Source organism: Echiichthys vipera, assembly GCF_963691815.1.
Source record: "Echiichthys vipera genome assembly, chromosome: 2".
In the NCBI taxonomy this organism is placed as follows: domain Eukaryota; kingdom Metazoa; phylum Chordata; class Actinopteri; order Perciformes; family Trachinidae; genus Echiichthys; species Echiichthys vipera.
Genome location: NC_139827.1, coordinates 25,600,756 through 25,615,475, shown reverse-complemented (window position 1 = coordinate 25,615,475; position 14,720 = coordinate 25,600,756). Strand labels below are relative to the sequence as shown.

Below are 14,720 nucleotides of genomic sequence, written 5' to 3'. Positions count from 1 at the left end.
GGTTCAAATTGAGGCCCCTACCTGGTGTTTAAGGTTAAAAAAGAGGAGATCTATCTATCTATCTATCTATCTATCTATCTATCTATCTATCTATCTATCTATCTATCTATCTATCTATCTATCTATCTATCTATCTATCTATCTATCTATCTATCTATCTATCTACCTACCTACCTACCTACCTACCTACCTACCTACCTACCTACCTATCTATCTATCTATCTATCTATCTATCTATCTATCTATCTATCTATCACTTATCTGTCTATCTACCTACCTACCTACCTATCTATCTATCTATCTATCTATCTATCTATCTATCTATCTATCTATCTATCTATCTATCTATCTATCTATCTATCTATCTATCTACCTATCTATCTATCTATCTATCTATCTATCTATCTATCACTTATCTGTCTATCTACCTACCTACCTACCTATCTATCTATCCATCTATCTATCCATCTATCTATCCATCTATCTCAATCCAGTCACTAAGCACCACACAGGTCAACCTATAACAGATATAACATGGATTCTTGGACACCCTGCTTAACTTCTAAAAAGTATGCCAATTAAATTTTAACCTTAGGGGTTTAATTTTTGTTTTGTCACAATACAAATTGTCCACATGGGATTTCCATGGCCTTAGTACGCAGAAGCTGTGGACTTTTACCTTTATGAGCTCAGCACTTCCTGGTAGTCAGACAGTCCTTCGTTTTTATCTCAGTGTGTCTCATTCACAGCTCAGTCCTCAGGACGTGGTCTGCATGGACTGCGATAAAACCTAGACGCCATTTATCTGCAACTCTACAGCATTTTTGTCAGGACTTTCCTCTGTATTTTCTCCTACCATCACAACACATTTAGCAGGTGAGCAGGGGTTGACAGCAGAGCAGAACATACTTTATCAAGACTTTTCATCATCTGTAAAACTCTGACAGCTTATATCAACTCACACTATTTATTTCTAAGCATTGTTGATTCGTCAGACTGGTGTTTTCTGTTCATTGTTATTCAGATTATCCTGTTCTGCCATCCTTCAGTGGCTCTGTGAGAACTAAATGAGGTGGTAACCAAACCTAATGTATGAATTAATGATGAACAGATGAGGATGGGATCAAGAGATTAAATTACATGTTTCCCCCCCAGACAATGTAGCTGTCACTCTGAGCACAGAAAGGCACTTGGCCACAACATGTGATGCTACTTTTATAGGCTATATTAAAGTGCTTAGCTGGCAACTGAAGCCTCGGTACAACATGCAATGAAGGCATATACTCTTAACTTAATCATAACTTCACACACTATTACAGTCATCTAAAGAGCAAGTGGAAGTGGACTATACAAACATCAAAAAATTGAAGAGAGACTGCGACAGAGTCAAATAAAGGATCGTCGTTGTCTCCAAAGAAGAGCGAAAGGATCAACTTGAAGGATCTTATGACAAGTTACAGCAACGGAGGATTTTTCAACCCTGCCTACCATGACAGCGAGACTCTGGAAATTGATAGAAGGTTTGTGGTAATATGACAACATAAAATGTGGGTTTGTCTTGAAATGTGCATCAGTGAATCATTTATCCTGAAAAACGTCCCTTCTTTTTAATTAATTGAGGAAAGTGTTTGATTGCTGTGTGTTGTTGTGTAATGTACATCGAAAGAATGAACAGGATGTTGTCAAGGAACAGGCAGCTGTGTGGTATTTATCCTGGCTATATCCTTGGCTGTAAGAGTGTTTTGATTTATTTTTCACCTTTGTGGGAAAAACTTTAAACTATAAAGTTAAAGTAACTTTAAAAACGTCAACTTCTACTTGTCATGAGGTCCTTCAAGTTGATCTTTTCGCTCTTCTTAAGAGACGACGAAGATTCTTTAGCTTACCCGGTCACAGTCTCACTCTTTGATATTTTGATGTTTGTATCCACTTCCACTTGCTCTGTAGATTACTGTAATAGTGTGTTAAGTTATCCTGAGAAAGGTAATGCCTTCATGTTGTATTGAGGCTTCAATTGCCAGCTACGTCCACTTTACTGTAAAACAACATTACAGTAAACTTCAGAGACAAATATATTAGTCTGTTGGTCTCTACTCAGAAACTTAATCCTGCACTTCCTTGAAGGATAATTATAACCTTAAACTCCGAGGAGAAAAACATCACCTCCATATTGGCCATATTTATGACACTTAATTACAGATTATGATCATGACTTGAAATTCCAGTTCTTTCCTTGAACTGATAACCCCACTGCTCTTATGAACACAAACTCAATGATTTATTTTTAACGTGACACATTCTTTGTTCTCTTGGTTTTCCAGTAAAACCCATCACACTAACCCCTATGCCAGGGGTGCGATGGCGGACGCGCATTACTCGACCGGTCAGACCACCAGCGATGAGGCGACGGGGAGAGTACCCTGGGGGGGCTGGCAGGAGGAGAGCTGGAGGGGGAGAGAAAGCATCCCCATGGGCCTCATCTCAACGCGCCCTGGGAGTCCTTCATGGCAGCATGATCAACGTGAGTGGACCCCTGAGTGACCGAGCTAATCTAGAGAACTATGGAACGATATTAAAGGTCCCATATTAGGCTTATTTTCTGGCTCATACTCAGAAATATAAAATGTTTACATGCTTTAATGTTCAAAAAATACATTAATTTTATATATTGTCGGTCTGAATATACCTGTATTCACCCTCTGTCTGAAACGCTCCGTTTTAGCTCCTGTCTCTTTAAATCCCCCCTCCTGAAAAAGCCCAGTCTGTTCTGATTGGTAAGCTTTTCCAGGTCTTCCGCATCTGCTCTCTCAGTGTCTCTGCACCATCATTGCAGTTGGGAAATGACTCTAACAGCACTGTAGCGTCACTTTCTACCTATGTTTAGTTTAGTTGTGACATCACAATTACAGAAATCCGGACGGCTCGTTTAAAAGTCACAGTATCTGAATATGAGCTTTGTGCATTTCTCTGTTTATTGAACATTTTAATACTTTCACGGCACCATTATCTGCTTTATAATAAAAAAAGACATGGAAATCTCACTTTTTACTATACAGGACCTTTAAGTTAGTGGGAACATTTTGTGTCATAGAAAAAAAAAAATGTGTTGATGATTTCTTGGACTAATTTGGCCCTATGTTTGTATGTGCCTCTCTGTGTTGCCAGGTGACACTTCTGTTGATACTTCTACTCTATCTGCTCACTTTAAATTCAGATCACAGTACCTTCCAAATCCCACATGATTCTCAGTATGACCGAGCCCCTTCTGGTCGCCTTCCTTCAGTGTCAGGTAATGTTTAAACTAATCTAACTCAACAGAAAATCGTGTCTTTTCACAGTTATTGTAAACTCTTACAATGTTACTATGGTATCACTAAACACACACACACAAAGTTCTTAAGTGCATTACAAGACAATCATTTTAAATAAATGTGTTGACTTTGATTATCAATCAACTTAGCAAAGTTCTACTGGGTAATTATTAATGGAGGACAAATGACAGGGCAGACAAGGAAGTTAGCAAAGAAAGTAAAACAGAGGGAAGGGGGTTTTGTGGAATCTGAAGGAAAATAAAGAAGGTTGTGTAAATGTGTCAGTAAAAAAGGAATAAGTGGACATTTAGTGTTGTCAGAGATTATGAAAAAATTATCCGTCTATCTATCAATCAGTCTGTCACCATTGGCTCGCCATCGTAGTCCACTGAAATAATAATACTGTATGGGAGCGCATCAGTGTTCCCAGGGTCCTATGTTCCCCAGCTCAATATGTTTTTAATATGAGACCTTTCAAAGGGGCTTATGCTCTCAGAAATGTTTTACCCTGGGTCAATACTGTAACTTGTTATCACTTACCTGAAGCTTAAAGCCTACTGATGTTATACTCCTTGAAATTTGTTGACTTTTGTTTTTTTTTACTTTAGAAATTTCTATCCTACGATGTTTAATGCTTTATATCACGGACATAGGAACCCTAGCAACAGAGGGGTGGCCCTGGATAGATTGCCATCAAATTAGGTTCAACATTTTAATGTGTGCAATACTTTGATTTATGGCAAAATACCTGTAAAACTAAAGACATTCCCATCAGCCAGCGTCGAATACTAATTAGGAAAGGGTAGCATGCTAACACATTAAACTAAGTTGGTGAATATGGTAAACGTAATACTTGCTAAACCTCAACATTTAGCTCAAAGCATCACAAGTATAAACTCACAGAGCTGCAAGCATGGCTGTGGGACCTCGCTATGTTCCCAGGCTATAAGATGCAGGTGGGTTATTTCAACACTTGACTTAGAGAAACATACATTGCTAAGTACATAAACCATTTTGAAAGGTCTCATTTATGGGTTATATTGAGAGACTATTAAGATGGAGGCGTTATATACTGTATATATACACTCCCAATGGCTGTACTCTTAGTTTTGTTATAATACAACTTAATTTCATCGTAATTTGCAGGTTATCTTACTACCTAAAGTGACTATTGTTACAGTTGGCACAGTAGTCGTTTGGGCGATGGTGCCATCAGCTACAGTATCATAGGTTTAATCAGGAGTATAGATAATGTAAACCTAGTGCTACAATAGCACCCTTATTTGCGATACTGCTATCAGCTGTACTTTCAATCGGTGTATTTACAGTAGGTTATACACAGCATTGATGTGCAGTAATTTATCAGGAATATAAAAAGAGCAGAAAGTAGATCTCTGTCAAGCTGTGGTTCGTTCCCCATCTGCCCTGTGAGTTAACCTTTAGATATCATAGGAACATTTTGTGACAATCACTGCCGAACAGAAAAACACATTCTTCTCTTTGTGTTTGTTCATCCAGGTAACATGACAATGAGATTGAGGGGAGCGGCAATGAGAAGGATGAGCATGTTTCAAGGCGATCCCGCCCATGTAGCCTTTACAGAGGATGCCATCAGGAACGAGATGGAGAATGGTAGGAGCCTGTGGTGGGGTGTCGGATTGTGATGTGAAGTGTGACGCCCGATCAACATTCTGCATGGTAGCCTGAGGAAAGATAACAGGGAGAGCTTATCTTGTCGTTTTGTTTGTGACAGAGGAACAGAACCTGGTCAAGGAGCTTGTTGCCCTGTCAACACGAGAGAGAATTCGGGCCATTCGGGATCTTCCAATGAGCTTTGGCGAGAAGAAACACATCAGGTGGGTTTTGACTGACAAGCTTTTAAAGGTGATAAGCTTCCTTGTCGTTTTAAGCACTAGGTTAATCATTACACCCTGCCGAGAACCATTAAATAAGGACTCTGTATGCAAAGACAAAGTGACACTGTGTTGCAATATAGATCACTGGAATAAAGCTATATATGTGCACAAACACACATGTTCACAATGCTCTTTTGTTTCACAGTACATTACACAAGGTTAAAGTGACAGAAAGTGCAAAGGTTTTCTGCTCTGTGTGGCATCATCTAATACATCTGGAGCTATTGATTCAAATTATGTTCTAATTTACCTCCAAAGGAGCCAAGTGCTGGCGTTCAAGTCTTCCAAGCAATCCCGCCAGTTCACATGTTTTGCAGATTGCTCTGAGAATGTGTCACTGGTAAGTAATCAACATGCTGCAACGCCATACTTGAACAACTCATTTTAAGTGGCCATCTGATCCATTTGTATGCTATACATGTCACAAACTGTGTTTTCTCAGTCTTTCCGCAGGTGCGGCTACAGTATAAGGTCAGCCAGGCAGACCCTGGAGCTGTGGCAAGGCATCATGAAGGAGATTGGTGGCAAGTTTGGCACCAGTGTCCTCTCCTATTTCGTGTTCCTCAAGTGGTTGCTCATGTTCAACATTTTCTCCTTCCTGGTCAACTTTGGCTTTATCACCATCCCCCTGATTGTTTACGACCCCTCACCCAACATTCCTGTGAATGTGAGCTTTAGAGGGCTGGAGATACTGACAGGAGCTGTAAGTATAGGCTCTTACCACACCACAGGCTAACTTTTCTTGAAGCCACAACTACCCAAATAATCCCTTATACAATATCAATTGTTATTTAAATCCTCAGTGTAATTTAAAGTTGCTCCTAGTCAATATTTTTATATAAAAAATGGATGAAACTACTATGGATAACGTCAAATAAATGCTTGTAGTGATGATCCCACAAAGAATTATAACCTGACCCCCCCAGCTTTACTGAGCGCTTTAGCATTTTCCGCTCATTGTTTTGGTTTTCTGTAACTTTAATAATTTGGTTCACTCCAACCGCTAATATTAGGGTTGTTTGCAAACGCAGCAGGAACCTGTTCTCATACAAAAAGTTCTCAGATAAACCAACAGTATACTAGCTGCAGCAACAAGTATCAGACAGAAAAATTTAGCAAGTAGGGAGCGTAGTGGAGCATTAAGCTGCTAGGGGGAGAGAAACCACATTAACCACATTACCCTCAGGAGTGGAAAACAGAGCCAAAAAGAGGGTGAATACTGGACACTTACATTAGTCAGGTGGCCAGAACTACAGCTGCAAATGAATGTCGGTGTTGCTCTCAGTGTGTCTGCTATATGTTGTCTGCTGTTTGCTAACACGTTAGCCATAATAACTTTATAGTAAATGTGTGTGTTTTGGTTTCTCCAGGGTTACTTCCAGTATACCGTCATGTACTATGGTGGCTACAGCAATGAAACCCTGGTGGGTCTGGTGGAGTACAACATGCAGTTGGCCTATTTCTTCACTATTGCAGTCTACATGGTTCTTTGTGGAATTGCACTTATCTTCAGGTCAGTCCTTTGTCTGTATTACTATGGAATGTAGATCACAATATTTTTGGTTTATTTTACATTTCTTGAATTTACCCTTCTAATTAATCTTCAGGTTAACAGTAGCTTGAACACAAAGAAAATTAATGTTTCCCATTTTTCTCACACAGCATGGCCAGCTCATTCCAGAAAAACTATGTACTAGCAGACCCAACTTCAAGCAGTGCATGGCAGCTTCTATGCAGCTGGGATTTTAATATCTCTAATGAGAGAGCAGTGAGACAGCGGAAGAACAATCTACGTGTCCAGCTCACGGTGACTATTGCTTCTTACAGACTTACTTTAGCCAAGACAACAAGTGAGGAAAGAGAGCGGTATGTTATTATAGGATCATGTCACCTTTGTAGTTCCATTTTAGAAATCAGCTGTAGCCGCAGATTATACTTTCACAATAAGCTTTCAACAAATTTCAGACCCTTAGATCTCTCAGAGGTTAATTCCTGTTTAAAGAAAGACACAACAAGTGCCTTGTTGTTTTTCATCGCCATGTTTTCCTCTTTCTGCCATTTCTTCAGGAGTCTTTGTCAGAGAGGGCCCAGAGGGAGCTGCTAACCCTCTCCGAAAAGCTGAAGCACTTTGGGGTTCATCTGGGTTCCTGGCTCCTCTCCACAGGCTTGGCGGTTGGCTGTGGAGCTAGCATCTATTATCTCTGCCAATATGAACAGCAGGTATGTCAGGATTAATTCACCAGTCTTGTTGTTAAATTGGAAAAATTGCTTCATTAGATATAGTTTTCTTATTGTCCCATTAGAACTAGTATTAACAGAAAGTCACCACGGTTGCAGATCCCTTTGTTTGCATGTGTAGATAAACTGCATATGATAATACTTTATGGCATAGCAAAGCATTTGGTCTTGACAGTTCGTATCAGCATGAGTCATAAGCTTGCAATTTACTGACAGTAATGTGTCAAGTCATTTACCGGCAGCGCAGGGTTTGATTCATTTCATGGCACACAGTGTTCATCGCCTAGCGATATCCTGGGCTGACCTCCATCTGTTATTTTTGTAGCGGACAACAGATGCTGCCAACTGGTCTCTGCTTCAGGAGGCAGAGACTCTCCTGGTTCCCTTTGTGGTGTCTCTGATGAACTTGGTTGTACCACTCTTCTACTCCCTCTTCAACAAATTTGAGCACCACTCCAGCCAGCGCAAACAGATCTACGCTCTAGTAGTCAGGTTAGATGGCAGGGACACATGACACATACAGTATGTGAATTAAAGAACATGATTTTGGTGACAGCGTACCAATGCTCTATAAGCTGTCCATTGTATGATGAGCTGGACCAAACAGTCCATGGTTTTGCCCTATGGAAGGAGACATGTTCTGCTGACAGCGCTATCTCCAGCTGTACCAACACAACCGCAACAAGACTGGTGGGAGTGTGGACATAATAACTGCGCAGAGTCCTTCGACCTTCTAGTGGAAGTGACATAGGCTATAATCGAAATACAGACTGGACAATGTGTGCATACAGTATGTGGTTGTTTGTTTGTTGATGTACAATTTTGCATCTTTTTGTCAGTATATAAATGTTGCCTACAATATTATATCATTCATTTTAGTTAGGCTAGATAGCAGGGACACATGACTCCTATGTGAATTAAAGTGTGCTTTATCGTCAAGAGTTAGATGGGAAGATTTTTACCACTCTCATATCTGTCTGTTCAATGAAGCTGGAGCCAACAGCCAATTAGCTTAGCTTAGCTTGACATAAAGACTAAAAAGAGGGGGAAACAAGTAGCTTGGCCCGGTCTGAAGGTTACAAAAACTGCCTAGAACCACCTCTTAAGCTCACTAATTACCACGTTATAACTAATTTGTTTAATCCATACAAAAACTGAAGCATAAAAATGATATGTTGCGGTGGAGGTTTTTATGTTACGGACGAATTCCCCTGTAAAACCAAAAATATGAGTTTTTACATTGTTATTTATTAATATATATATATATATATATATATATATATATATATATATATATATATATATATATATATATATATATATATATATATATATGTATATTAATATAATAATTTTGTAGACATTTTTGTTTAGGTTAAACTAACTAGATTGGTGGAATTTGTTACCTTTGGAGAGAGTAAGTTCATATTAGAACTGTTCATAGAGAGACTGTTCATATTAACAGTCCAAACAAGAGTGGTGTCAATATTCTTGTCCCTCTGCAAAAAGGCAACTATGCATATTACCCCCAAATATCAAATATGAAAACTTTTTTTCCTTTTTCCCCACAGAAATGTGTTACTCAAGATGTCCATTCTGGCTGTCTTGTGTTATTACTGGATGAATGTGGTGGCCAAGAAGTTTTCGGTATGTTTGAGAGGGATTCACATTAAATTGACATCTTTAAATACACTTTAGTCTCGTCTATAGACGTCGACATAGACAGTCATCCATGTGTTCTCCACAGTGTTGGGAGTCCATGGTGGGACAGGCTTTGTACCGTCTGGTCATTGTTGATTTCCTTTTTCTGATGTTGGGATCCTTCTTTGGAGAGTTTCTTAGCAAGTAAGTTAATAAGTTAATGAGTTATTACGTTTGTTTGTATTCTTCAAAATCATAGAAATGGGATATGTTAACCTCAGATGTAAATCCTATTCATAATTTCTCTGTATCAGTGTGATTGGAACGAGATTAGTACCACAACTGGGGGTTCCAGAGTTTGATGTAGCCAGAAATGTCCTTGAACTAATCTACGCCCAAACGCTGGCCTGGTAAGAACAATGCATTAAACACTTACTGCAAGATCTACGTAACAACTCAATGGAATTGAAATGAGGATTCATATTTTGCGGGGTCTCAATAATAGATTACTATTTAAAGTTTTCCCTCTATTCTCTCTCCATAGGATTGGAATCTACTTCTCTCCTCTGCTGCCTGTCATCCAGATCCTCAAATTTTTTCTCTTGTTTTACTTAAAGAAGGTAAATGCAGGTTCATAAAGTTTAGATGCAATGGTGATTGTAAACTGAACTGCCATGATGACACATGACCATAGGCAGATACCATGCCATCGCTGCCCGAGCTGCTTTATATATCATAGGCTCACATTGCGCTATTTGTGCACCTGGTTTAATAATTGATTTAAATCCTTTCATCACACTGACAGCATGCTTTATTTTGTGTCATGGAAAAGCCAGGTGGGGTTTGGGATTTATGGAGTAAACCTTTTGGTTGCACTGTACCAGGCAAGGTCAATCAATCCCAGAGTGAATTCATTCAGTAAGATTGGTAATTTGACCCAGGTTGGATCTGGTGTTGAATGTTTCATGAACATGAGGAACGGCCTTTGAAGCAACGCTCTGATGAGATCTTCATTTTCTCTATTATGGAGTGGAATAGATATGATGTTAAGGCTGAAATGAGCTCATGATTTGTAAACTTTAATAATATCATGAGGTATTGCAATAATAATGACTGAAATATGTTGTTATGTGTCTCTGTTCATGTGAGTGTGTTTGTTGCCGCTTACCCAGGTCAGCCTGACCCAGAACTGCCAGCCTCCGCGGCGTTCAGGCAGAGCGGCTCAGATGCAAACCATCTTCATCGCCCTCCTCTTCTTCCCTTTCTTTGTGGGAGCCCTGTCCATGGTTGCATACACCGCCTGGAGGTACTAGGACATGACCTATTTTGACTATTTTAAACCTCGATGTCACATTCACAGCCTGGAGTCAAAGAATATAATTTTACTATAACAAAATTATAACAAAACTCCAACAATACCAGCCTTTACCAGTGCACGAATCCCCCCGAAACCAAACGTCAGTCTTGTTTTGTCCACTTTGTCCTGCTGTGTAGACTGACTCCCTCAGAGCAGTGTGGTCCTTTTCGGGGACTCAACAACACCTTCAGTGTGGTTGGAGTGTGGATAGATGATCTGGAGGAGATCCCTGGTTCTCAATGGGCGGTCTGGATCTACCAAAATGTCATCAGAAGTGAAATCTTCTACTTTTTTATCTCACTCATCATCATGTAAGTTTATTGTGTGTGTTGTGTGCGCGACATAGATTGTGTTATTGCACATAAAACCCAGTTGTGAATCAATTTTAGGATAACACCTTTTTGCTACTTTAATAGATCAAACACAAGAAAAAACAACCTCAATTTATTGTCTTATTATGGCACTGCTCAGACGTAGCTCACAATCTCCCCTGTTTTGGAGTTTTCCATCGTATCACACGATCTTCATGAGCAGAAGATTTTGGATTTGCTGAGCATCAGTTAAATGTCTAAAAATATAAGGCCAGGCTAGCGGCTCTATGAGGCTACCCTTAGGGAGGTCATCCCTATGTTCCCTGGGTCCTATGTTCCCTTGTCTCATAAGCCTGATTCAATTCAGCATTTTGTTAGGGTTAGGGCTTGCGGTTAGGGTCAGGTTTAGGGGGCAGTGTTAGAGTCTATACAGGCATATTTGCAGTGGAATTTGGCACTTATTGTTAACGCTGTGAAAAGCAGGGAACATCGGACCCTTTTTTAAGAAAAGTTTAGTGAAACCATACACTAAACTTGGGCACGGTATTAAAAATATAGACTATAATGTTCTTCAACCACTTTGAAGACACTGTAGAGATGACGGGGGACTGTTGAGAGATGGAAACTCCTCCAGCGAGCTCTTGTTCCTTCCTGGTAGGAATTTTGGAATCTGATGAGCTCTTCCTTGATTAACCGCGTAATCTCTGTTTTGGCTTTCTGCACAGCCAGTTCATTTGCACTGTTCCCCGGTCACATTCAAAGCTGGGAACATATACGCTCCCCCCTTAGGCACAGCGATGCTTCAAACTAAATGCTAATGTTAGCATGTTAACCCGCGCACAATGACAAAGTGTCATACACACACGCAAATACACGGATGTTCAGCAGTTCACCATGAACGCAAACTTAGTTTAGGGTGTTGGCGTGCTAACAACAATCAGAGTGTTGTGGGTGCATTATCATGTCCAAAGAAGTTACCTTACAGATCATTGATTTTAAAATTTGAGACATGGCACTATCTTCACATCAGTGAACGACCCTGTTTACACTGGGTTTTAAAATGCATTCAGATCATGTATGCGGACAGCGTTAAATACAAGTCATGAACGACCAAGATGCATTGTGATCCGATAACTCCAACCAGTTGCCAAGGAGGTCTTGGACGTGTTGCTGCCCAATCCGTACCGGAAACACGATTTGTTCTATGTATGAAGATAGTTAGGTATTGACCTCGAATGAGGTACAGATTGGGTAGTAAAAGGATGCGTTATCTTTTAAACGTTAATGATAAGGACGTAACAGGAAAATATGTCATCAATGCCGGACGTGATGGTGATTTTGGTGAAAGCGCACCAACACTATAAGTTGCCCATTTTACGAGGAGTTGGACCAAACCGTCCATCGTTTTGCCCTATGGAGGGAGACGTGTTCTGCTGACTGCTCCAGCTGTACCAACACAACTGCAACACGACTGACGTAGTAACTGTGCGCAACAGTGACATGGGCTATAACCAAATCTAAACACAGCTGTAGACACATGATAGACCCAGGTGTGAACAACGGCGTGTCTCAGCTTTGCACTTGAGTTTGGGTCACCAGAACACATTTTTAAAACCTTGTGTAAACAGAGCCACTGAGTGCTGCAGGGGAACCATGGTGTTCGATCCAGCAACATAACAACGGCATCATACTGATTTGACTATTTAAACACTGACTGATAGAGACTGGAACAATGTGTGCATACAGTGTGTGGTTGTTGTTTGTTCATGTACAATGTTGGTGCCTACAATATTATATCGTACATATTATAATGTTTTCCTACTCAGAGTCATTATATACATCTTCTGGCAAGTCACTCAGGGCCGCAAGCAGCTTATTGGTCAACTGAGACAACAGATCGTTAATGTGAGTGTGTTATCAAAATGATCCTTTAAAATGTGCTTTTGTATATTTTTTGTTTTTATTTGGTGCCCATTTGGTATTCCTGTTTCTCCCCGATAATCACCTGATTCATTGACTTATAACTGATGCTAATTCATCTATGGGTGACAACACAAATCGTAATAATTCATTCATTCTCTCTCTTCCTACTTTATCTCTCACCAGGAAGGGAAAGACAAGTCATTTTTGTTAGACAAGCTTCAGAACCTCCAGAAATCTCAGCCTGGTAAAAGGTCCAAACAGAAAAACCAGAAAAAGGTTTGCTGTGAAGATTCTTTCATGCTAACTAATCACCTGTCAGCCTGTGATTTGTTATCAACCTCACTGCATATTTTCTCCTGTACTTCAGCACACCAAACGGCGTACAGATGACCACTCCTCAGGCGCTCATTCCAACTCAAACGCCATGGTTCAAGCGTTACTCGCTCGCCAGCAGCTTGAAGAAGAGGAGGAGAGACGCAGCCATGGTGGAGTGCCTGTTCCCTCTGACATCTCCAGCTCCAGCACTCAGGCCATGTTGGCCTGTCAGAGAGCTGACGACCAGGATGGAGATAACTCATCCTCCAGTGCCCTCGCACAAGCAATGCAAGCCAGGCAGAGGGCAGAGGGTCGGGAGAGGGATGAATACTACAGCACAGGTTTTTCTGAAATCTCTATCAACACTTCCAGTGCTGTCACACAAGCGATGCAAGTGAGACAAAGAGCAGGGGAGGATGGAGCAGATGACGCATCATCTTCTGTGTCAAGTGTCATGATGCAAGTCATGCGAGCCAGACAGAGAGCAGAGGAAGAGGACAGGCCTCACTGGGTCCAAACTCCCCTACAAAACCCATCCCCTGCAGGCCCCAGCGCTCTCATACAGGCCATGTTGGCCCGGCAACAGGCGCAGAATGAGTATGATGATGGTTACTGACCAAGGGGTCCTAGGGTCTGACATTATCTTACTTCTGAAAAGAACAACAGATGACTAAAATCATACTTGCCAGGTTATGATTTGTGTTGTCACCCACGGATGAATTAGCATCAGTTATAAGTCCATGAATCAGGTGACTTCTCCAGAGTTTCAATACATTCAATCTGGCTGTACATCCAAAAGAGCAAAGATAGCTAGTGGTGCAGGTCCACCTCATTATGTGCATTTTTTTGTGCAAGCCTTGTTAGATCAATTAGTACTATAGCATATAAACACAGGGTCTGATATTGTGCCATTTCTAAAGTAATTTCTGTATCATAAACACCAGTTGTCAATACTGGATATATACTCTGTGAAATGTAGATGAAAAACAGATGCAAATAAAGGTGAAAGTCAAAAATAAATTAGTCACTGTATTACATTACACTGTAAGAAATGGCTTTTACAAGCAAAATATTCATGCCAAAATCAGCCAGTGTCAGCGAAGCAAAAATCAAGTCACCAACATAAATGGTAATTTTGTAAACTTGTCTGTCAAGACAACACTGCCCTCTGTAGGGTTCCTGCATACACTGCCACAGCTTAAACACTGAGTTTTCGCTTTATCACACTGATCAGTGGTCCTTCAGTTAAATAAAATATCCCCTCTAGCTCCAGGCATCTTTTAAGACATTAATATTCTATGCTATGAATTAAAAAAATGTGCCTGTTTTTTTTTTAGTGGTAATATCCACAATAATTGACTTAAACACTCTGAAGAGCGACATTTTCACAGCATTGAGTATTTATTTTCCTCCAATCGCAGCAGAAACATCAAATGAAAAAAATGACACACTGCACTGAAAATGTGTGATGCTATACTGATCGCTGATCATCACGAAATTACAAAGGTTCATATGAATTTAAATGCTACAAAAGTCTGTGTTGTACGTTTCTCCGCAGTTTTTTTCTGATATGATGACAAATGTGCTTCGAGAGACAATAAAAGTAACTGATCGTGAACATGCAACAGAAAAAAAAATGTTTACAAAAATACTGCACATTTAACACTCCACAACATATTTACAATTTATATATGTAGGCACATCATTT

General features: G+C 40.2%; 1 protein-coding gene across 1 annotated transcript; it reads left to right on the top strand.

Annotated features, from left to right (window-relative positions):
* Positions 1-1,446: 1,446 nt before the first annotated feature.
* tmc5 (transmembrane channel like 5) lies at positions 1,447-13,628 on the top strand (the record flags this gene model as incomplete). The annotated part of the gene is made up of 20 exons (XM_083937469.1): positions 1,447-1,520; positions 2,322-2,521; positions 3,215-3,289; positions 4,830-4,943; positions 5,065-5,167; positions 5,486-5,567; positions 5,670-5,930; positions 6,598-6,740; positions 6,890-7,034; positions 7,295-7,447; positions 7,791-7,957; positions 9,037-9,112; positions 9,213-9,310; positions 9,421-9,516; positions 9,651-9,726; positions 10,279-10,412; positions 10,601-10,774; positions 12,601-12,679; positions 12,881-12,973; positions 13,065-13,628. 20 exons carry the CDS (start codon positions 1,447-1,449, stop codon positions 13,626-13,628), a joined length of 2,907 nt encoding a protein of 968 aa, XP_083793595.1.
* Between the last annotated feature and the right edge of the window lie 1,092 nt (positions 13,629-14,720).